Below are 23,698 nucleotides of genomic sequence, written 5' to 3' on the forward strand. Positions count from 1 at the left end.
TGTAGGCTGTCGTCAATAAAGGGACGTTTTATTGCAAATTTTAGTTATATTAGTAATTAATTAGTTATTAGGGTTTGTACTGGTTACGCAAATAAAACAAATGGATTAAAGATTACCTTATTCAAATAAATATCGCTCAGGTAAAAATAAGTTTCCGTTCAAAAGGAAAACCAAACGTTACTTTAATAAATTACTATTATTTTATTCATTCAACTTAGTTTAGCTTGTGATTTCTGCACGAAAGACTTACATTAGCTGAAAATTTCTCGTGATATTCAATAAAGAATTTGGAATTCATTCTTTTAAAAGAAACATTAATTTTTTTTACCTGATGAAATTTTCTAAGATTTCAAACGCAGCACATCCGAATTCGTAAAATAAGACTTTGTTTGGAAGCTAACCGACACATTTTTTTCAGGGTTGGTTGATAATTATCGATGGATAATTATCATCGATAAAAATCATGATAATTATCAAATTAAAAAAATTAAAATTGAATGAAGTTGGCGACACATGTTGCGCTGGATTTTGCAGTACGAGTTTAATTTCAAAGCAATACTTACAGGTTGTAAGCAGTATATACAGCAGTATTTATATTTACAATTATACAAATTGAATTTTATCCAATTTTAAGTTGTTTGCTACGTAATTAGTCTCATTTCAAAGTGAGGGATAAGAGTTCAAAGTGTCATTTTTATTTATAGGCAGAAACAAAAGTATAGTTTTACTCCACATAAAAATTTGACGGCTCACATCGAACAAATTCGTACATAAATGCGGTTAAAAAGGAGCCGATTATTATTTTGGAAAAAATCAGATGATTATCGTATAAATGGGATTTTTTGATTTTTCCGAAAAAGTCCGATTTTTGGCCAACCCTGATTTATTTTAAATTTCCCCTGTTACCCTTAAACGCGCGAAAATCTAATTTATGAAAAGAAACCTTAAGATATAATTAAAAATGATCTATTTGTCGTACAATGTCCTACAAACTAGAATACAATAGAGCAGATTTGTCCTAAAATTCCCATCACAACTTGAGTGCTATTATGCCGGGGGGTGGGTTGGCAGATTTATCGTAATTTTTAGTTGGTGCGTTGTTTCGTAGTGTTAGCGTGCTGCGCCATATCAAAGCGGGAAAAATCGAAATGAAGGCAGACTATACAATATTTCGTGCGCCTAGTCCTTACGCAGCGGCCAGACTTAGCGCGACTAGACAAGCGTGAAATTTATTACGGATTGACAGAGAGCATCGTACACAGTTACTCCAGAGACCACCTAACGTCTCCGATAGATAGCGGATATCAAGGTGGGCTGAGGGTAAAGTCGGCAACACCAGACATCGCGTGCCGTGTCAGCTGGCACGACTCCGTTCTCTCCCCGCGTCAGACCCGAAATTATTCATTTTTATCGCGAAGAAACTATTTGTATAAAAAAAGAGTGCTGTCTATGTAAGAAATATGTTCAAAACCATTTATCCTCGCTCGCGATTCACGAGAATTTTTTCTTCTCATTCTTACCCCCCGCCCCCCTCCCCTTCGTCAAACATGCGATTTTGTTCACGAGCACGCAGTTCCATAAATATATTCATTTCTAAAAACAAATTTTAAGTAATTAGAAAGTCTAAAGGCGCAGCAGTTAATGACCCGATCCAACGAGCATTTTGGGGTGTCCCCAACTTCAATTTGCACCCTCGATGACTATTATACTTAAATTCTAAGTGGAATTAAAATTTCAATTATATTAGATAATTAAATCGTTAACTTAGACCAAAAACGCGGGGATATCCAAAATAATATAAATTTCAACACACTACGTTATATATTGATCCCATTTTAAGTTGTATTAATCCCATTTAAGGTGGTATTAATCCCATTTAAGGTGGTATTAATCCCATTTAAGGTGGTATTAATCCCATTTAAGTTGGTATTAATCCCATTTAAGGTGCTATTAATCCCATTTTAAGTTGTATTAATCCCATTTAAAGTGGTAATAATCCTATTTAAGGTGGTAATAATCCTATTTAAGGTGGTATTAATCCCATTTAAGGTGCTATTAATCCCATTTAAAGTTGTATTAATCCCATTTAAAGTTGTATTAATCCCATTTAAAGTTGTATTAATCCCATATAATGTTGTATTAATCCCATTTAAAGTAATATTAATCCCATTTAAAGTAATATTAATCCCATTTAAAGTAATATTAATCTCATTTAAAAACATTAAATTGGTTTTTGTATTAAAGGAAAATAATTTAAAAAAATCATAGTTAAAATTACGTTTGAGAAACTGACAAAATCTTGATTTAGAAAATTAAAAATTTCCGGTTTAAAAATCGGTAATCACAGTTTTTTTATTGGCTACTTTAAGGCGTTATCACGGTTGATCGGTTACGATACTCGATCGATCGCGTCGTAAACAAATTTACAAGTTAATCAAAGGTTATTGGATTAGCTATTAACGCAAAAAAAACTATCGACATTACTTGAAGGGAAGGCAACGAAATATTTGACCCAGGAATCCAACAATTTGCCATAACAACAAATCGAACCAGCATTGCCCATATCCCTAACATACGGTTACCCGATAAAATGGAAACGCTTTGAACTTTATCCGTCACCAAATATTAATTAAATTAAAGAGTACAGATTCCAGCGTTCAGAGTACCCCAAATATAGTTTATATAATCGAATTTATTTAAACAAACTTAAGGTCCGCGGTTCAACTTACGGGGATAATTAAATAAATACAAAATAAAGTAAAAAAAGAGCATACCGGTTAAATCGACGTACAAATCACGATGGTTAGTCAAAAACTCGTTGGCATCGTAGTACATACGTCGGATTCGAATATTTCACTTTTTGACGAAAAAAAATTGAAAAATTGATGGCGATAAATTGATAACACGGCGACTGTTTTCGCCTTAGAATCTTGGCGAAATAATATCTCTTTCGGCAACTTTTATAACATCCCAGAGAAACGTTTTAGCGATAATTTAAAAACACTTTCAGATTCCGCGCACCACTTTTGCGGTATAATAACGTTTGTCAATAATCCAATTCTGTATATTTACATATAGTCTTTTGTTTTTTTTTAAAAAAAGTCTTAAAAATAATAAAAATTAATATAAAAAATAAAAATGAGAGAAATAAATTAAATAAAAAGGAACTTCTGGAAAGTGACCGATGCTAGACGCGTCTTTAAATTACTTGATTAATTCTTTTAAAAAAAACTGTCAATTTAATAGAGAATATTAGAAATCTTCGTTTCGAATCAGCAAGAAGCCGACTGCCGGTTAGCGACGATTTGAAGAAGCGAAGAGAGCCCCGAAATTGAGTGGCCCTTTCGGTAGTAACGCGTATTTTGGGACTTTTTGGGGACGATCTCGAGGGGTTGCGTTTCTCTGCACACACACACGCGCCGTCGTCCTGAAAGACTCGAAATCCTGGTGGGCGACGCTTTCGTCCGCCGCCGAGAGCGTCTCCTCCGTTGCCCGTACACGTCACGAGAATCCGCGCAGAAGCACTAGCGACTTTACGTGCCAAGGAAAAGAAATCGAGGAGGGATGGAGAAACGAAAGGAGGGGGTTGTTATAAATCCATGCCTTCGCTTCCGATCCAGCTGATGCCCAAGGATAATAGGGGATTTTCATACGCGCAACAAGAAGGAAATCTTACAGCTTCTGCTCTGGCGTACGGTAAAAGACCTTTGCTCACATTATTTTGTTTTATTTCATAAAAAAAGTGTACTTTTAAAGTTTCAAGAAAAATCAGTTTAATATACAATACAATAAATCCATTTAACAGTTAATGTGAAGGCGCCCCTAGACATCGTCACCCGGGGCCGTTTCCCCCCCCCCCTCGCTACACCTCTGAACAGAGTTGCCACGATATTTTCGGGTATCCTGACTTTTCCTCGATCTTTTTAAGTCCAAAATTAGATAGTTTTTACATAAGGGGTTTTCCCCCGAGCTCTTCGGTTTCCCCTTCCATAAAAACTTGTTGAGGTTAACGGTAATAGTTAGTGTAGGGAGCTGTTGGCTCGCGTGGCTTGCAGGACTTGCCCCCACCCTCCTACGCATCGTAACCCGAACACCTGAATTAATGGCCTTAAAAGTCGCTTGATGACTTAGGCCTAAGGTGGTGCCTTGGGTATTAGCCTAGCCGATTATAATTAATTAATTTAAATTTTAATGAATTTACTAAAACGTATATTTTACTATAAAGGTTATGATTTAACAAAGACTTTTTATTGTAACGGTTAAAAAACAACCAAAACTTTTGAAAGGTCACACCGGCGTTTGAATTTGATCTGTTTCGCGCGTTATTTTACAGAATAGGATTGGTCGTAACTGCTACCACGTGCTAAATTCGGGCGGAATTTTTCAAACGCCGTTGTGGCCATTTAAAGAACTAAATAATATTCAGTGTTCTAAAAATACAACTTTTTTCGAATATTGCGCATAACATTGGTAAATAATGGTAAATATTGGTTAATATTATATATTAATATGTGAAATCAAGAAAATCATTCGAAAAAGGAATAAATTAAACCTTAAGAAAATCTTAAACTTTATTTTCATAACTCTACCAGCCTGTTCTAAATCTTAAAGGTTTTATAGTGTAAATAACCGTTATTTACCACATTTCCCATGTTCAGGGCCCCTACTCAAATCTTAATTTTTTTATAGGAAAAATAGGATTACATTTCTAAAAATATAGGTTTATATAGGTTATTTTTCCCAAATTATACGATTTTATAGGATTCTATATGCTTTTTCATTTACCAACTTTATGCATTTAAAAACCAAATATATATTTAGTGAAATAAATATTTAATTTTAACTTAAAAAAAGAAACTATTTAACCATTTTATCAGAAAAATATACTAGTAGTTAATCATGTTATTAATAACAAAAGTATAAGCTAGAATGACTTTGTATAGGAATTTATCCTATAGCTAAATCTAGCAATTTATCTGAGTGACATTAATTGAAATGGGCAAAATATCAAAATTATAGAATTTTATAGGACTTTTTACTAAAACTATAGGATGTTATAGGATATTAAGGAAAATATAGGATGTTTTAGGATATTTGGGAAAATATAGGATGTTTTAGGATATTTTGGAAAACATAGGATGTTTTAGGATATTTAGGAAAATATAGGATGTTTTAGGATATTTAGGAAAATGGGCAAAATATCAAAATTATAGAATTTTATAGGACTTTTTACTAAAACTATAGGATGTTATAGGATATTAAGGAAAATATAGGATGTTTTACGATATTTGGGAAAATATAGGATGTTTTAGGATATTTGGGAAAATATAGGATGTTTTAGGATATTTTGGAAAATATAGGATGTTTTAGGATATTTTGGAAAACATAGGATGTTTTAGGATATTTAGGAAAATATAGGATGTTTTAGGATATTTAGGAAAATATAGGATGTTATAGGATATTTTGAACAATATTGGATGTTTTAGGATATTTTGGAAAATATAGGATGTTTTAGGATATTTTGGAAAATATAGGATGTTATAGGATATTTTGGAAAACATAGGATGTTTTAAGGATATTTTGGAAAATATAGGATGTTATAGGATATTTTGGAAAATATAGGATGATATAGGATATTTTGGAAAATATAGTATTTTATAGGAATTATAAGACCTCTGGGGGCCTGCATTTTATACCATCACGTTATTTACCACATAATTTACCACCTGTTAAATACAACTTCAGAACCCTGATAATATTCACAGGATTTGTCACAGAACTATAGTAAGATTACTTTCAAAGTTAGTTAATTTTGAAAAGGCTAAATTCCAGACTTTTTACGAATTCTTAAAATTCCCTGACCTTTCGATAACATTTGAGGTCTATTTTCAAATTCCTTGACCAGTGTCAACCCTGGTAACTCTCCCTTTAATATTGAAACCATAAATAACATAACAAAAAATTGAGGAATTATAGGATACAAATTTCAAATTTATAGGATAATTAAAGGACTAAATTACCAAATTAAAGGAGGTTTATAGGGTTAAAATAAGGGTGTCATAAGGTAAGACAAATCAGAGAAGAAAACTCAAAATATTTTCAAATCTCCTCCTTCATGATTTTAATTTTCATGAAAACAATGATCAATTAAATATTTTTTTTTATAAATCTCTTAAACTTTTATCAGTTGGGCTTTAACCGAATGTGCTAACAAAAAAATAAATAGAAAATATAGGATAAAAATTAAATTAGAGGACTTTATAGGATCCTTTTAGAATCATAGGAAAATATAGGATTACTGGGAGCCCAGCCTCTTTTCTGCATTGACATTATCACCCAGGCTGAGTAGTATATAATCGTCCTTGGTACAAGTATTTCGCCTTAGGCATATTTTGAAACTAAGAGGGTCTGTGCTGAGAACTAAATCTTGATTGCGCAATAGCTCGGAAAATCAATTATTGTTCTTATGTAACTAACGGGGAGAGCTTTGATTTCCGAGGCACAATAATGAATAAGGACTATTTTATCGCCCAGGTGGTTTTTATCGATTTTCCTCTCAACCCCAATTAATGTGATTACTTGTAGTATTAGTATTCAGGCTAATGTTATTTTAATTAATGGAATGGTTTTTCTTTATCACCCCCTAGATTATAATGCTCCATTTAATGATTTATGACAACTTAAAATAAATAATCAAAGTTATACTCGTTTGTTGCGTAGCCCTCATATTTATTTCCGGATTTGTATAGGTATAAAGGAAACGGCATAAATTATGGTAGCGTTGTTTGAAACAAAAGTTTTCAACTTCCCGATCACGCGTCTCTACATAAATGCCGGCCACAATAGCCAAACATAATTGTCTTAAAAGCACTAAATCACTAATAAAACCGTTCCAAAATAATAATAAACTCGACATCTTAATAATAGTTTAAAAAAACTGATTTTCATTTACCTAGTAGCATGCCGGGTAGAACGACCGTGGTTGACATTTTAGGCTTAGCAATTAGCGTACCTTTGACAAGCTCCAGGATTATCCTTTTTGTATTTTCAACAATCACAAATGTCACGAATGCATTCGATAGATCACACTTTATAGTAGATTATATCCACAACATACAGAAGTAAAGTAACGTTAATAAATCTTAATCGAGATGCCGTCGGGGGAAAAGGGAGAACAACGCGTCTTTGGCAACTGACACGCGAACGCGTTTGACTTCCAACAACAACAAAACTAAAGTCCCGCCAAAAATCGTAGGTAAACCGGGTGCCGGCGGGCGAAGAGCTGTATCCCTCCGAGGGCTTACGTCACCCAATCATCCTTGCCCCCTTCGACTCTCTCCGCGTCCCCCTGAGAGTGGGTCGTAACGGAGCACCCCCTTTTAGGGACAATTTTTGCCATTGCCCAAATGCTCCGAAAATAAAAGAGCCCCATTTTTATAGAACGATGCGCTCGGTACGATGGTAAAAAAAGTCCCACGCCTTCTGTCAGCGTTTAAAAGTGGTCGGGTCCATTATCGAAAGAAGGGGAAGAATAACGTAAAACGCGTTTTGATAGAATCACGCTCGATTTGGTCGATGTCGGTTTGGTAGTCACGTGGTACGTATCAGCCAATGGGGGGATAAATATTTTTCGAAATATCGTGATCGTGTCAAAAAGTGCCTTAAAGCTCAACTAATTTTTTTCTATCTTTTCCGAACGCGTCTCTCCCCATCCGTGGGGGAGATCGAGATTCGAAAACAAGGTGGGGCTATCCGAAAGAAGGGGAGTAGAAAGATGTAAGCGAACAGCCGGCTTGGATGGAGAGAGACTCGGAGGGGGGTAACAGCTGGGGTTTTCTTTCCCCCCTCGTTTCTTTTATTTATCCCTTTTTTATTTTTTCTTTCATGACGCGTTTTTTTTTCAATGCAGCCGGCTTCTATAATACAATTTACATTCAGCTGACATTTCGCCACGCGTTCGCGGCGTCCCCATTTCGTACTCTAACCTTTCTGCCAGGTGACGGCCATCTTAACAATAAAAGCGAAATCGGTTCTGTTCGTATTTGGGCGTAATAAATGACGCGGATTGAGAGCTGCCCTTATTTTTAAAAATAAAAAAGCTAGAAAAAATTACCAGAAAGGCCTAAAGCCCAAAATTAATGGTTCAGATATTATTTTTCCGCTTTCTTCTCGCGTACCCTCCAATTCCACTCTTACAGCCAAACGATAAATTGAAATATTGGAGTGTCGCTGTACAATCCGAAAGAGGTTTGCTATGAAATATTATTTACGATTTCAATGCTAGGCCGATAAATCTATTTACTAAAGGCTTAAGAGGGGAAATTTCGAGCGTTTACAACGTACGGGGTTGGGCTAGACAGGTCCGTATCTGAGGTCGGGCGCTCAACACCAGTGGCGGCCTAAGGGGGGCGGTCCGCCCCGGATACCAGGGCAACAGGGGGTGCCATCCGAGAAGCTCGAGGGGGGGGGTGCAAATCAGAACGATTAAACTTGAAGAAGACGGACCCGTGAAAACTTCTGCACGGTCCTGGGGGGTGTCACAAAACACTGCCGCCGCCCCGGGAACCCAGCCTTCTTAAGCCGCCACTGCTCAACACCCCCTAAATAGCACTTGGGTGCCATCAACCAACCCCAAACCTTGCCTTGTGGCCATTTCAGGGTCGCTTTATGGTCCTTAATTGTTCCAGATATGCTGAAGAAACTCTTCATATTATTCAATATTGATAACAATTTTAATTAATATTAATCAAAATTGTTCATAATATTAATCTATGTTATTAATCATATTAATCAATACTAATAAAATATTAAACGATATTAAAAATAATGTTAATCACTATTAATAAAATATTAAGCGATATTAAAAATAATGTTAATAACTATTAATAATAATCGATTTTAATAATAATATTAATCAATATTATTAATAATCGATTTTAATTATAATATTAATCTATATTAATAATAATATTAATTAATATTAATAATAATATTAATCAATATTAATAATAATATTAATCGATATTAATAATAATATTAATTAATAATAATAATCAATATTAATAATAATAATAATCAATATTAATAATAATATTAATCAATATTAATAATAATATTAGTCAATATTATTAATAATATTAGTCAATATTTTTTTATTTTTTTTTAGGTTAAGACATCTTTTATTTTACAATGAAGTTTTACAAATGGTGGAAGAAAGAAACAATATTACGTGTGCGGTTTTTTTTTAAGGAATTTGAATCTGAGTCTTTGGGTCATTTTTGACAATGGTAGCTTTTGGAAGCGGGGAAGTATGTATAATTCAGGGGTATGCAAAATTATATAATAACAAGGGTAAATTAACACTTTACAAGTTCAAAGCAGTATAAGATTTTACCTTGGAAATAGCTTGTTGCAATCTGGAATTTTTTTTGAGTAAATTAGTGTAAATTAGTAGTCATATGGGTTATCAGCCTGGGTCAATATCACAGATGTTTACTTTATTCAGGGTATGCGCTATGTTTTTTAGGTTTAAGCCCTGTTTGCAGTTTTCAGTTAAAGGGAATATAATAAATATAGTGTAACTAACCCTATGCATTAAAATACTGAATAAAGTAAAATCAAACCACTTTTGCATAGTAAAAATTAAAAGAACATTTTATTTAAAATGCTGGTCACGACTAGTTTCGCTTACCGTTCGGTAGCATCATCTAAGCGAAACTAGTCGTGACCAGCATTTTAAATAAAATGTTCTTTTAATTTTTACTATGCAAAAGTGGTTTGATTTTACTTTATTCAGTAAAGGGAATATAACCTGCAAAGCAATCTTTACGGAAGACCCCTTCAATTTTTCAAATGTCCCTGTACAGTGGCGCCAAACATTTTTAAAGCCAAAGGCAAGAGCGGCCAGAGCTGCAAGCGTTGGTGTTCCACACCAAATACCTGAGGTTATATTCCCTTTAAGACAAATTTTTTGATTTTTTCATTGAATCGTTTTTTTCAAAAAATTTAGAGGGTGTTGCAAAGCGTCGTGACACAGAGAGAGAATAAATTAATAATTTTGCTGTAGTTAGAATTAAACATTTGACAAAATAGAAATCATCTTTAGTTAGGTCTAGAACCCAATAATTTTTTATATTGAATTAGAAGGTTTTATCAAAGTCTCGAATAGTTTTTTCAATGAAATTTATAAAAATGATGACAGTCAGTGGGGCACGTGAAATATATGTGGGGAAAGTCTGCTGGGGAGGCATTACTGTGGGGACAGTTTTTATTAAAATTTGGAATAGCGTGGGAGGCCGAAACTGGAGTTAGTATTTTACCGAAAAATAATCTATAAATTAAGTTGTTTTCCTGGGCGTTGAAGGTACTCGACCAGCAAAAGTTCCAATTTATACCGGACGAGTCCTCACATTGAATATTAAATATAATAATATAATATAATTAATATAATAATATTAATCTATATTAATAATAATAAGAATCGATATTAATAATAATATTAATCAATATTAATAATAATATTAATCAATATTAATTATTCTATAAATCAATATGATTAATTAATATTAATGATAATATTAATTTAAAACCATAATTAGAGTTAAATCATAATTAATACAATAGCCATAAGTATGGTACTTGGGTCAATGTTTTATTATATCGAATTACTACATCATCTCTTCACCGTGACGTGAAAACCAATTTCAACAGCGCTGCCTGGTAGCGACTTTGCGAACTTAATTTCTGGGAATGTAATTACCTCTGTTCGCTTGTTTACGAGATTAAAAACGCTTTCAAAATGCAAACTAACACTTACTCGCTCGAAATAGTGATGCGTTTTTAAATCGGAAAGTAAAATTGATTTTTAAAATCACTTACCTGTTTCAAATTTGAAAACTAAATTCGTTTTGGATGGGCTGACGATGGATTTGGCTGCCAGCAAGGAAAAGGAATTTAAAAACTACAAAAAAAATTAATTATTCTGAAATTTAAATGTCATTCTTCAAATTTGATTGTTTATTTAAAATTATCTAATTTGATTGTTTCTTTTGATTGTTAAGTGAAGTTCTTAACTTTATTGTCTTTAATTTAATTTTATTATTGCACAAGACACAGGATACAATAAGTGTATTTTGTATTTCCTGTACAATAAACTACTAATATTATTTTTATATACAACGAGGGGTTAACCACTTTTGAAATCAGGTGTAAAAATCAGCAGTGAAATCACTAAAATCATTTCAAATCAGTAGCTTTCATAACGTTAAATCAAAAGTTAAATCACATGAAATCTGAAATCAGTTGACCAAAATTTTGCAACAGTGAATAACCCCTCGATAAACAATTATTATAGACAGGCTAATAATTCTACAAATTTGTCAAACAGAAAAGTGGTAATGAGATAAAAAAAAAGTGTCATACTTATTCTTGTTACGTTACTTACGGTTAAATTTACCCGGTTATTAGGCTTATTCCAAAATGTATAAAAATTCGAGGAACCGTGCGAACAAAACCAGCTGGCCACGCGTTCCGAATTTTGCGGATGATATTCAATGATCATCTTGCTAACGTCTGTAGCTAAACGCCAAAGTCAGTCAGACTTTTTTTTTTCAAAAAAGTTCAACTGTTTTTAAGTTTTCGGAATTTGGCTCACGTTTTGGGGTAGTTCTTATTTCTTTTGCTTAGGCCAGTATCTACGATCTAGTATTTTTTTCCTTTCCGTTATTATGTAACCTATATCATTGCAGGGGCAACTATGGGACGCCATCTGTTTTTTGAAAAGAGCGACCGCGGAGAGGCGGTAGCTATGGAGCGGTCAATTTTACTAAAAGGATAACTGCTCAAAAAATACGGATAGCTGTTGAATAGATACGCGTGAGAACGGATGAAAAACTTTTATTTTCTACTTGTATATTCCATTTTCATCTGTTGATATTTATGAAATTTCTAAATTAAAAATATTTAATAAAAGTTTGAGTAAAATGTTATTTTGGTGAAAAACTTTAAAAATTTATAATTTTATTTGTTTATACCTAGCAGGATTGGCTAGAACTAGCCATACTTATATAAACCACCCTGTTTAAAACCACCTTTTTATTAAAAAAAATATTGAGAAATGAATTAGAAATATTAAAAATTTAAATACTATTTATTTTTAATTCCAAAACGAAACTAAAACTTAACCTTCACTTTACTTTTTGTCGTCTGCTACATCGTTTCACGAAGTAATGAGGGATAGATATAAGCAATTGGGGTCCTTAAAATTAATTTTGCACGTGAAAATACGCCGCCGTGTTAGGGTATAAAAGCGGGTAAATAAGCCTACTATACCTCACAAATCGGTCAATTTGAGCATTAGTGGTTTTTGAAAACCCTGATACCTAGGGATAATGATTACGTTGAGAATATTTTTAGCGTAGCTCAAATTACCGGTACGAGCTCGTCTCAAATTTAGACCAAAATGGGAATTTGACCCCTTCGTTATATCATGGATCTTAGCTGCATCTATTAAAATTATGCAAAAACTATTTAGTTATTTCGGTTGGTGAGACGAGCGTGAGTTGCGTCCGTCTGTGGTAATTAATCTCAACATATACATTCTCTTAAAGGGAATATAACCTCAGGTATTTAGTGTGGAACACCAACGTTTACAGTTCTGGCCACTCTTGCCTTTGGCTTTAAAAGGGTTTGGCGCCACTGTACAGGGAAATTTTAAAAATTGAAGGGGTCTTCCGTAAAGATGGCTTTGCGGGTTATATTCCCTTTAAGTAAAAAATACATTATTTTTTATACAAATTCGTGGGAAATTTCAAAATTTATTCAACATTCTATATTTAATATTTTGGCTTCATTTTCTACCTGTTGCTACTTTAGAAATTTAGAAATTAAAAAAAAAACATTTTGAATTTTGACGTTAAATTAAAAAATATATTAATACATAGTTTATACGTGGGCAATTTCTAAATTCTTATTTTTCATTATATAACGATTATTTGAGGCAAACGCCATAAAAGAAAATCGACGAAAAAGAAGAGATACATCATCCTAACGAGATTTCACGGACGAAAGAACGCCGAATCTCGGGAATTAATAATCCCATCATCGCTCCCAAATTCTTAACGACTTATTGAATATGAGAGGCTACGACTAATGAAATTTACGTTCACCGAACTTACAACGATATCCTGCTTGAATTTATTTAACTACTGGGGTCGTTAAGATATATTTACGGCCCACTCGCTAAAAGAAAGATTAAGCAAATATTTCCAAAATAATCCGAACGCCCCGATAAAAATAATGCTTGTTTTTGTTCACACCTGACTGAAATGGGGAAAATGGGATTAAAGGAAACAGCAGGCCGGTTCACCAACGATTTCCCCAAGTTGCTCTAAATAGGATAATAATTCACGTCCGGTACTAGTTGATTTTAAAATAATGTATAATTAATATTACTATTTTATAAATTAATTTATTTTATATCATAAGTAACGAATGGTACTAGTTGATTTTAAAATAGTGTATATTTAATATTACTGTTTTATAAATTAATTTCATTTTTTATCATAAGTAACGAATGGTACTAGTTAATTTTAAATAAGTGTATGTTTAATATTACTATTTTTTAAATGAATTTCATTTTTTATCATAAGTAACGAATGGTAATAGTTGATTTTAAGATAGTGTATGTTTAATATTACTATTTTATAAATTAATTTCATTTTACATCATAAGTAACGAATGGTACTAGTTAATTTTAAATTAGTGTATGTTTAATATTACTATTTTATAAATTAATTTCATTTTTTATCATAAGTAACGAATGGTACTAGTTAATTTTAAATTATTGTATGTTTAATATTACTATTTTATAAATTAATTTAATTTTATATCATAAGTAACGAATAGTAGTAGTTGATTTTAAATTAGTGTATGTTTAATATTACTATTTTATAAATTAATTTCATTTTACATCATAAGTAACGAATGGTACTAGTTTATTTTAAATTAGTGTATGTTTAATATTACTATTTTATAAATTAATTTCATTTTTTATCATAAGTAACGAATGGTATTAGTTAATTTTAAATTATTGTATGTTTAATATTACTATTTTATAAATTAATTTAATTTTATATCATAAGTAACGAATAGTAGTAGTTGATTTTAAATTAGTGTATGTTTAATATTACTATTTTATAAATTAATTTCATTTTTTATCATAAGTAACGAATGGTACTAGTTAATTTTAAATTATTGTATGTTTAATATTACTATTTTATAAATTAATTTAATTTTATATCATAAGTAACGAATAGTAGTAGTTGATTTTAAATTAGTGTATGTTTAATATTACTATTTTTTAAATTAATTTCATTTTTATCATAAGTAACGAATGGTACTAGTTGATTTTAAAATAGTGTATGTTTAATATAACTAAGGCTAATCAACTTCTGGATTTTCTCATTTATATTTCAGTAGTGCAAGGTTATCAGGGGTGTGAGTCCTGGAAAATTGGCCTGGCTCGTGTTTGATTAGAGTAGAAAATTTCTAATCATTTCAACATTTATCTGTGTCCAGGTTAAAATAATTTACAAATCAGTTTATTTTCTTTTTACTAATTATTCAATAATAAATAAAAACAAAAGTGAGGAATATTTTTTAACAAAAATAAAGAATAATGTTTAACAAAAATGATGAATAATTTTTAAGAAAAATGACGAATAATGTTTAACAAAAACGAAGAATAATTTTAACAATAATGAAAAATAATTTTAACAATAATGAAGAATAATTTTCACATTAATGAAGAATACTTTTAACATTAATGAAGAATGATTTTAACAATAATGAAGAATGATTTTAACAATAATGAAGAATAATTTTAACAATAATGAGGAATAGTTTTAACATTAATGAAGAATAATTTTAATCTATTAATAACATATTTTATGTTTAAAGTTGACAAGTAAAATTTATTCGTCAACTTTAAAAATGGCCGGATGTTGAAAAGTACAATTTAGGGGAGTGAGACGTCTAAAATATCTACCGCGGCGTCACTTCGGGGTTCTTGGGAGGCGACAAAGCAAGCAGTACATAAAACAAGAGTCCCTAGAAACCCAAAATGGCGCTGCGGTAGTTTTTTTTAGCGTGGGTTATCAAATTTCACTATTTTATCCCTTATCTAAGCATTGGTGAAAACTCCTTAAAAATATGACTTGCTAGTACAAATACTGTAGCGTAGTCAGAAATTCACCAAGGGTGGGGGGATTACACAGATATTTAGAAAAATAATAATAAAAATATGCAGCTCTAGTAAATTTTTAACTGTTTTTTTTTAATCTATGGATTTGCATTTTTTATGGATTTTGTTTTTCGAAATTTGTAAATTTTTATCCTGGATTTTATGCAATTTGCCAGTTTCAATAACATTACCGCCATCTATCGGTTTCAAACAATTTGCACTGAATAAGGCAGCGCGTTCTTAAAAATAGCGTAAAAGTACCATCCTGGCCAATTGCGATAAAATAAAAGCGCGTGTCAAAATTATTGAAGTTGGCTCAGATTGTGGTATTTGAAAATACCTTTGGATTTTGAAACTGGTGATTTGTGAATTGGTCTCTTTTATTTTGTGGATTTGTGAATTGGTCTCTTTTGTTTTGTGGATTTGTGAATTGGTCTCTTTTATTTTATGGATTTATTCATTTTTATCTCCGATTTTTTCAAATTTTCCATAGATTTGTGAACTTTTCAATAAACCAGCTGTATCTTGAAAAACATCGATGGATTTGTATTTTTAAGGCATTTGTGGAATTTTATCTTGGATTTTGTGGATAAGTGAAATTTTTTCTTGGATTTTGTGGATAAGTGGAATTTTTTCTTGGATTTTGTGTATAAGTAGATTTTTCCCTGAATTTGAGTATTAACCAAAATACGAATTCGTATTTGGGGATGTTTTGTGGATTTTTCGAGTTGTGGCACAGTAACATACTTTCTGTAAATTATGTTAATTATGTTTATAACAATTTCTTGTCCGTTTGTGAAATTAATAAACGAAATTGCTAAAATAGTTTGTTAATTGAAAGACGGTCATAAAATTGTCAAGCAGGGGGAATACACTTTTGTAAAAGGCGTCGAATTTGAGAAGGTACGCGTGATTAAATTTCAAAGTGAGGAAAGGCATTAATTGAGCAGGCGTATTTAATGAGAGCGCGTCTCAGGAGGGAAGGACTCATTACGAATTGAAGAGCGCCTCTGCCCTGAAACTAATTAGAGCCTCTTAATTGCCCGCCTTTGTTTATTTTAAACACGTCAATTTACGTCCTATAAAATAAACAAAGTTGAGAAAGTGATTTTTTCCTCTACTTTTTAAAAGACGTATTTTTTCTGGTCGTCGGCCGGGAGCGGGGAGAGATTCTGCTCCGTCGCTTCAACAGTTATATTCGACTAAAGCGTCGTAAAATATTTATGAAGTGACGACTTTCCCACAAATCCCTGAGAACGCCGCTGCCCCCCACTTTCTCTAAGACGTTCCCCCCCTAAGATAACACACCCTTCCAGAGCTAAATAACTCGACCCCTGCTCGAGAAAGAAGGAATAATCGACAAGGGGAGAGGCATACGCCAAAATGGAGATACGAGAATGGGCCCGTTCGCATCACCGCGTTAGCTCGATTGTTATATTCGTCGATGGATTAAAAGAAGTGTTACCGGAAGTTTATACAAAATCTCTTACCGGACAGGGAAAAGTCGGGGAATTTTAAAATAGGAATAAACGGTCAGGCAATTTTAAAATAGGTCTAAAAGGTCAGGGGGAAGTTGGAGAAATTTAAAATAGGTCTAAAAGGTCAGGGGGAAGTTGGATAAATTTAAAATAGGTCTAAAAGGTCAGGGGAAAGTTGAGGAATTTTAAAATAGGTCTAAATGGTCCGGGGAAAGTTGGAGAAATTTAAAATAGGTCTAAAAGGTCAGAGGGAAGTTGAGGAATTTTGAAATAGGTCTAAAAGGTCAGGGGAAAGTTGGAGAAATTTAAAATAGGTCTAAAAGGTCAGGGGGAAGTTGAGGAATTTTAAAATAGGTCTAAATGATCCGGGGAAAGTTGGAGAAATTTAAAATAGGTCTAAAAGGTCAGGGGGAAGTTGAGGAATTTTAAAATAGGTCTAAATGGTCCGGGGAAAGTTGGAGAAATTTAAAATAGGTCTAAAAGGTCAGAGGGAAGTTGGAGAAATTTAAAATAGGTCTAAAAGGTCAGGGGAAAGTTGGATAAATTTAAAATAGGTCTAAAAGGTCAGGGGAAAGTTGGATAAATTTAAAATAGGTCTAAAAGGTCAGGGGAAAGTTGGATAAATTTAAAATAGGTCTAAAAGGTCAGGGGAAAGTTGGAGAAATTTAAAATAGGTCTAAAAGGTCAGGGGAAAGTTGGAGAAATTTAAAATAGGTCTAAAAGGTCAGGGGGAAGTTGAGGAATTTTAAAATAGGTCTAAATGATCCGGGGAAAGTTGGAGAAATTTAAAATAGGTCTAAAAGGTCAGGGGGAAGTTGAGGAATTTTAAAATAGGTCTAAATGGTCCGGGGAAAGTTGGAGAAATTTAAAATAGATCTAAAAGGTCAGAGGGAAGTTGGAGAAATTTAAAATAGGTCTAAAAGGTCAGGGGAAAATTGGATAAATTTAAAATAGGTCTAAAAGGTCACGGGGAAGTTGAGGAATTTTAAAATATTTCTAAAGGGTCCGGGGAAAGTTGAGGAATTTTGAATTAGGTCTAAAAGGTCAGGCGAAATCTGGGGGATTTAAAAGTAGAACTACAGGTCAGGCAATTTTAAAATAGGTCTAAAAGGTCAGGGGAAAGTTTGGGAATTTTAAAATAGGTCTAAAAGGTCAGGCGAAATCTGGGGGATTTAAAAGTAGAACTACAGGTCAGGCAATTTTAAAATAGGTCTAAAAGGTCAGGGGAAAGTTGGAGAAATTTAAAATAGGTCTAAAAGGTCAGGGGGAAGTTGTGGAATTTTAAAAAATTTCTAAAGGGTCCGGGGATAGTTGGGGGATTGTAAAATAGGTCTAAAACGCCAGGCAATTTGAAAAAGACGACCACGAAACGCCAGGGAAAAGTCAAAATTTTTTAAAATAAACATAAAATGGTCCGGGAATTGGAAAATATGCTAAATAGTTGGAAACGTCAGGGTAAAGTCAGGGAATTTGAAAAAAAAAACCAATAAGGTCAGGAATACGCCAGGGAATTAGAAAATAATCCTAAAGGGTTAGACAAAAGTCAGGGAATTTGAAAATAGGCTTAAAAGATCAGGGAATCGCCAGATATTTTAAAATAGATAATTTCATTTTATCTTGATTTTCGTCTAACTGAAACTCATACTATTCCATTCTTCCAAAAATTTTACCAGAACCTGCGAAAGTAGCTGTTTCAAGGAAATAGCATTAGCAAAAGTATGCCTGTTTATGACCATGTAATAATTCTAATGTACACAATAAAGAATAATAATAATAATAATACAGGGATGGGGATACTTCTCTAGTAAAATCTATATTATAAACTTCTGATCTTACACATTCTACAGTGACTTCAACTATAAAAATGACCTTTCCTTTATGTGCAGGAAACATTCTTATAAGAGTTAATGAAATCCCGACTTATTATCTATTTCTATGATGCCGAATTCCAACTTAGTCCTAACGTTTACAGCGTTAAAAATATTTCCTTATTTCAGGCACCAAGCGACCACAAGTGACAAAGACTATACAAAAAGGAATCTGTTAGTCCAGGCGCTGAATGTTAATACTCCTTGTCGAGTGCTGAACAGGTTTTATTGAAAGGCCTATTATAAAGCACTATTATATAGTTATACGATGCTATTTTGCAACTTGGGCAAAGAGAATATGTATTGTGTCAAAAATTGATTCGCGTTAGCCTTAATTCATTTTTGATTGAATAGATCAACGATACAACGTTTGCACGGGGTTATTAAACTTAGAACAGTGGGAATCGAAATGTTAGTCACTTAAGTAACCGAGTCTACAAATTGCTTAATAATAATAATTATTATAATCTAATAATAATAATCTTGGCCTTAATATCCTATAAGGGGTATCCTCTACAGCTCATTCGATGATTTTCAAGAGAGTCCCTTAGAACTGACAAGGGGAGTACCCGAGCTGTTTATGGCCAATTTGGTTCAAAGTCGGGCGTAATGTAGACCTATATGAGATATGAAATGTCCCAAAAGGAGACGTTGCACTACCCATTCGATTTGCCATGGCAACAAAAAAAAATTTACAACTTAAAACAAAAAAATCTCCATTTAAAAAAGCATGGGATTTTCTCGGTTTTACAGCAATTACAGGATCCTACCTACGAATTTTTTTAAATTTTAAAATCACGAAATGGGTAATTTGGACCACATTTAGGTAAATTTCATCAAGTTTGGGTAAATTGGAACATTTTTGGGGTAAAATTGGAACATTTTTGGGGTAAAATTGTAATAATTTTTGGGTCAAATAAGGAAAAAAAAATTTTTCGTTTAAGTGGTCAAAACATTTTCAGTTGCCATGGCAAAACTAACGTTTAGTGCAACGTTTTCTTTTGGGAAATTTCATATCTCATATGGGTCTACATTAAACCCGACTTGTGAGTGGAAACCAAAGTATATAATATATTTCTAACTAGAGAAGGAAATTCTGGAGTGAAAACCTTTGTATAATAGGTGTTAAGAGTGACTACTCCTTCTCTGGCCATAATAGGGTATGTAACAAGTGGGCCCGGCAGTCCCAAATAATAGTTTCACACGAGCCAAGCTTTACGAACACAACGAATAGTAGTATAACCGTTAACGGAAACATGAAGAAATAAAATAAACGGTCGAAAAAAACCGCTCGAAATATTTTTGTGGAAAATATGGGAACCACTCGAAATATGTTTGTGGGAAATATAGGGGTGACAATTTCAAAAATTACCCAGAGTGTTTGGGCTAAAGGGTTAAAAGACAAACAGAAGCGATTTCACCAAGTTTTGAGATGCACTTACGAAAACCCATGCCACCCCCTCCCCTCCCTTCACACCTTGGGGCTCTGGGAAGGTGATAGTTCTTAAATTCCACAGAATGGCTGGGCTCCGAAGAGTCGCCAGCTTTTACCAGCCTTGGCCAACAATAGAAAGGAGCGATCGGTGGGAGAGCCGCCATATCTTACCCTCCCCCACCCGAATGGAAGCGAGAGACAAGCGCTGTTGCGGAAACCGTGTGCGAACGAAAACGCCAAAACGCCAGAGACGGAAACGGCAGAAGATCGCCGAATCCCGATTGCCCAGCTTGCTAGGTTGTTAGTTGTCGAACTCGCGTTAATTTTAGGGACGAAAATCTGGTATAACTATAGGAGAATATGGCTAGCTTTCTACGGCCTTTCCCTCTCTGGTTTAAAACGCGACCGTAGTAGGATTCTACCGTGGCGTAAGAGAACGACCTTATTGCGGACGGTGAGAATCCTACCGTGGCGTTCGAAAACGGCGTGTTTGCGAACGGCGGCGGCGGCGGCGGGGACTGTAGCGGCTACGGGAGTTTTACTCTAGCCTATACTAGGCTCGTGTAAAACTAAAAAGACCAATTCGTTCATGGAGTCAGTGCCCGAAATGAAGATCAAATCAAATTCAAATTGTTTTATTAATTTTGTAGTTGTCGTACATATTCGTGGGCCAAGTCAACTTGCAACTTATAGCCCTCGTTTGCATTAAGAATTTTTTTTTAACATTTTAATTTTTTACATATTAAAAAAAAGAAAAAACAAAAAGAAAACAGAATAAATAATAAACAAATTTGAAAAATTAAATAAAATTAAAGTGTTGGTTGCACGAAATTTTAGCTATGGCTAATTAATGGTTCATTAGAAAGAGCAAACATTTTATAGCAAGTACAGAAAATTTCATCAAAATCGGTTAAGTGGTCTTTGAATTATTATAAAAAGAAGTCGAAATGGTGGAAATCGAGTTTTTCGACGAATTTCCAGACTTCTCGGCACCCATGACGTCAGAAAATGCGAAGCGTATCATTGGCTAATTGTCTGTAATACATTTCTTTACATCTGGGATTAAAAGCAGGTTGATTTAACACCCAGGAAAAAGTCCTACGCAGTAATAATTGAAATAGGCATACACAAGCCTACGTAGTAGAAAAACGATATGAAACCGAAGGCTCCTTGTAAATTCTTCTTAAAACGTCGGGTCACACGCGCCGCTTAGCACGCGCGTAAAAAAAAATATTTTTTATTTCGAAGCCTAATATTATGATTAAAAACCTCTGGTTTAAAAACTTCTACAAGTAAACAGAATCTCTCCACTTCAGTTCCTTCTATTTTAGGAATAAAACTACAGCTTTGATTTGCCCCAAAATGCTCGTGCTACGGAGGAGAAAAATTCGCCGAATATTTCAGGATTTTGGGGAGCGAAAAAGGTCAGTTTCGGACTCAAAGTTAATACACTTAGGCTTGGAAATTTGTTTCGACAATGATATTTTTGGAAAGAGAACGTCCTGGGCTTCAAAACAAGCCCGCATTAATTCGTTTTTATCACTATCGATTTTTCGTGCAACCAACACTTTAATACAATAAAAAAATAAAAATGTTTTAGGATTTATACAATGGAAAATCAGGGTAAGTAGTCTACTCCATATTTTTAATTAAGTGTTTTATTACTCTTTTAACAGATTGAATTGCTTATAAATCTAAATAAAGGAAATTGACGTCCTTTACTAGTTGCGGTACTAACAGAGACGGCAAACCAATTCGCCATTAATTCAGTTGGCCGGGAATATCATAAGAATCTATTTTCATCTGGTTTAACGGAAGATATTTTGCGAAAAGGTAATTTAAAATAATTGAATTGTGTCTTCAAAATTTTTTAATGACAATAAAAATATATTTATTTCTATACTCTCCTTCCCCCGGTATCGCTGTAAAACTATTTTGTTAGTATAACATTTTGAAAGCCTTTTGAAAAATTATTATAGATCCACTGTTTAGAAAATATTTGGACTTTTGACATTGTAATGTTGCAATATAGTTTACGCTTTAATCTAAAAATGTTTATTTAGTCTATGAAATATAAATAAATAAGGTGTGTATGTGTAATAAAAACTCCTGTTTAAGTACGAATATCAAGTAAATATACAGGAAATAAACAGTTTTTGAATATCAATTTGAATTATGATCTAATTAAATTTCATTTAAATATAAGTTTCTTTTAAACCAAGGAATACATATCACTTCCGTTGTAGGTTCGAGACCTGCCAATCACTCTGGTACGCAATCATGCGCAGAAGTTTAAAATAAACTTCTATAATTGGATTAATTCCTGCGCAATTAAATATATATATGGATATTTAATTATTATTATATTTAATTATCTCATTAAGAACAAAAACTTTATAATTCCGAAAATAAGACATCTTCTCCTGAAACATCTTTTCTTGTCAGAATTCTATTGTAAATATTTTTTAAACTTTTTTTTAAAGAAGGTAATTAACTCTACACCAAATGTTTTTGTAAAATTAAAACTTTGCAGTATCGACGTCGTCGCATTACGCCAAAAGCTACGATGACGCAGGAAGGCCTGAAAAAAATTGCGGCCATATTGAGAGACACATACGATAAAAAAAATAAGCTCGAGGGTAAAATCGGTGTGGGCCAGGCCTCGCTTTCCACCACATAATTTGTTATAATATTAAAGGGCCATCAAAAAGAGACCAAACCTAGCCAGACCCCCCTTCTCTCTCCCCTTTACCTTCGCCTCCCCCAAAAAAATAATATTCCCAAAAAAAAAGGTCCAGACGACTGGAAAATTGAAGTTATTTTTCAAGTTACTCTCCTCACCGAAGGTAAAAAAAAAGGATCAACCGAAAACTCGCAATCGAATGGCGCAAACTGTACCCGTTTCCTGGACTTCAATTCTATTACGAAGTCGATTCCAGTCGTAGACGAGGGGCGAAGTCATAACGGTATCGTATAAAGTAGGGAAATCGGCCCGTAGCTCTTACTAAGCGGATGAAAGTAAACTCTGCCTTCCGGAAAAAGAGGACTTCAATTGGAAGAGAAAATAACAGAAAATTCTCCAAATTGAACCGATCGTTGATTTCGATCGAATTTTTGCTCCCTTTTTGTTTCTCTTCGAAACGACGATGGGGCGGGGCAGGGGGGCGGAATTTAGGTTTAAGTTCCAGTAAAAGGGGGGGGGGGGTCTATAAGAGGAAGGGGGGGGGCTAGCGATGAGGTCGATTTTCGGCGGGAAACGAAAAAGAAAAGAGAAGTTACATTAAAATATAGGGACTTCGTTGCTAACGAGTTTTAGTTACGACTAAAAGGGGGTAATTGAAATGAGGAAGGCGGGGGGGGGGGTAACACAGGGCAATCGACACGTTTCGCCAAGTATATCCGCATCTCTCTCTCTGGGTCTGCAGCATCCTCCTTTCATCGAATAATGCCCACAATTACCAGAGAAAGAACGAGCGGGAGGGGAGGTGTTGATGGAGAGATGGAGAAAAGGATGAGGATGAGGATGCGGGGGGGGGGGGGGGGTTAGTGGCAGAGAATTAAACCGGAAGGATTGGTCGCTTTAAAATTGTCCGCAAGCTCTATTTGATTAGAATCTCGGATGTTAACAAAGAACGAAGACAATTTATCGGGTGCCGCTACGTATTTGTACTAAAAT

General features: G+C 33.5%; 1 protein-coding gene and 1 long non-coding RNA gene across 5 annotated transcripts in view; one reads left to right on the forward strand and one right to left on the reverse strand.

Annotated features, from left to right (window-relative positions):
- Nucleotides 1–7,234, reverse strand: part of LOC149936244 (RNA-binding protein 24-like) — a 124,312-nt gene extending 117,078 nt beyond the window's left edge. For 2 of the 4 annotated variants that reach the window (XR_016482326.1, XM_090181073.1), the window contains exon 1: nucleotides 2,775–3,484. Coding sequence is in view for 2 of the 4 variants with exons in the window: in XM_090181073.1 (XP_090037199.1) it covers nucleotides 2,775–2,835 (61 nt within the window). In the remaining 2 variants the exon portion in view is untranslated. Of the gene's footprint in view, nucleotides 1–2,774; nucleotides 3,485–6,952 lie in introns of those variants that run through there. The other 2 variants (XM_090181074.1, XM_090181075.1) reach the window with 2 other exon arrangements.
- LOC149936245 (uncharacterized) lies at nucleotides 3,288–11,870 on the forward strand. Its single transcript, XR_016482327.1, has 2 exons — nucleotides 3,288–3,696; nucleotides 11,748–11,870. It is a non-coding gene; the product is annotated as an uncharacterized LOC149936245 (long non-coding RNA).
- Nucleotides 11,871–23,698: the final 11,828 nt, after the last annotated feature.

The sequence above is a fragment of the Leiobunum rupestre genome, chromosome 7 (assembly GCF_980474605.1).
Source record: "Leiobunum rupestre chromosome 7, qqLeiRupe1.1.hap1, whole genome shotgun sequence".
Taxonomy (NCBI): domain Eukaryota; kingdom Metazoa; phylum Arthropoda; class Arachnida; order Opiliones; family Sclerosomatidae; genus Leiobunum; species Leiobunum rupestre.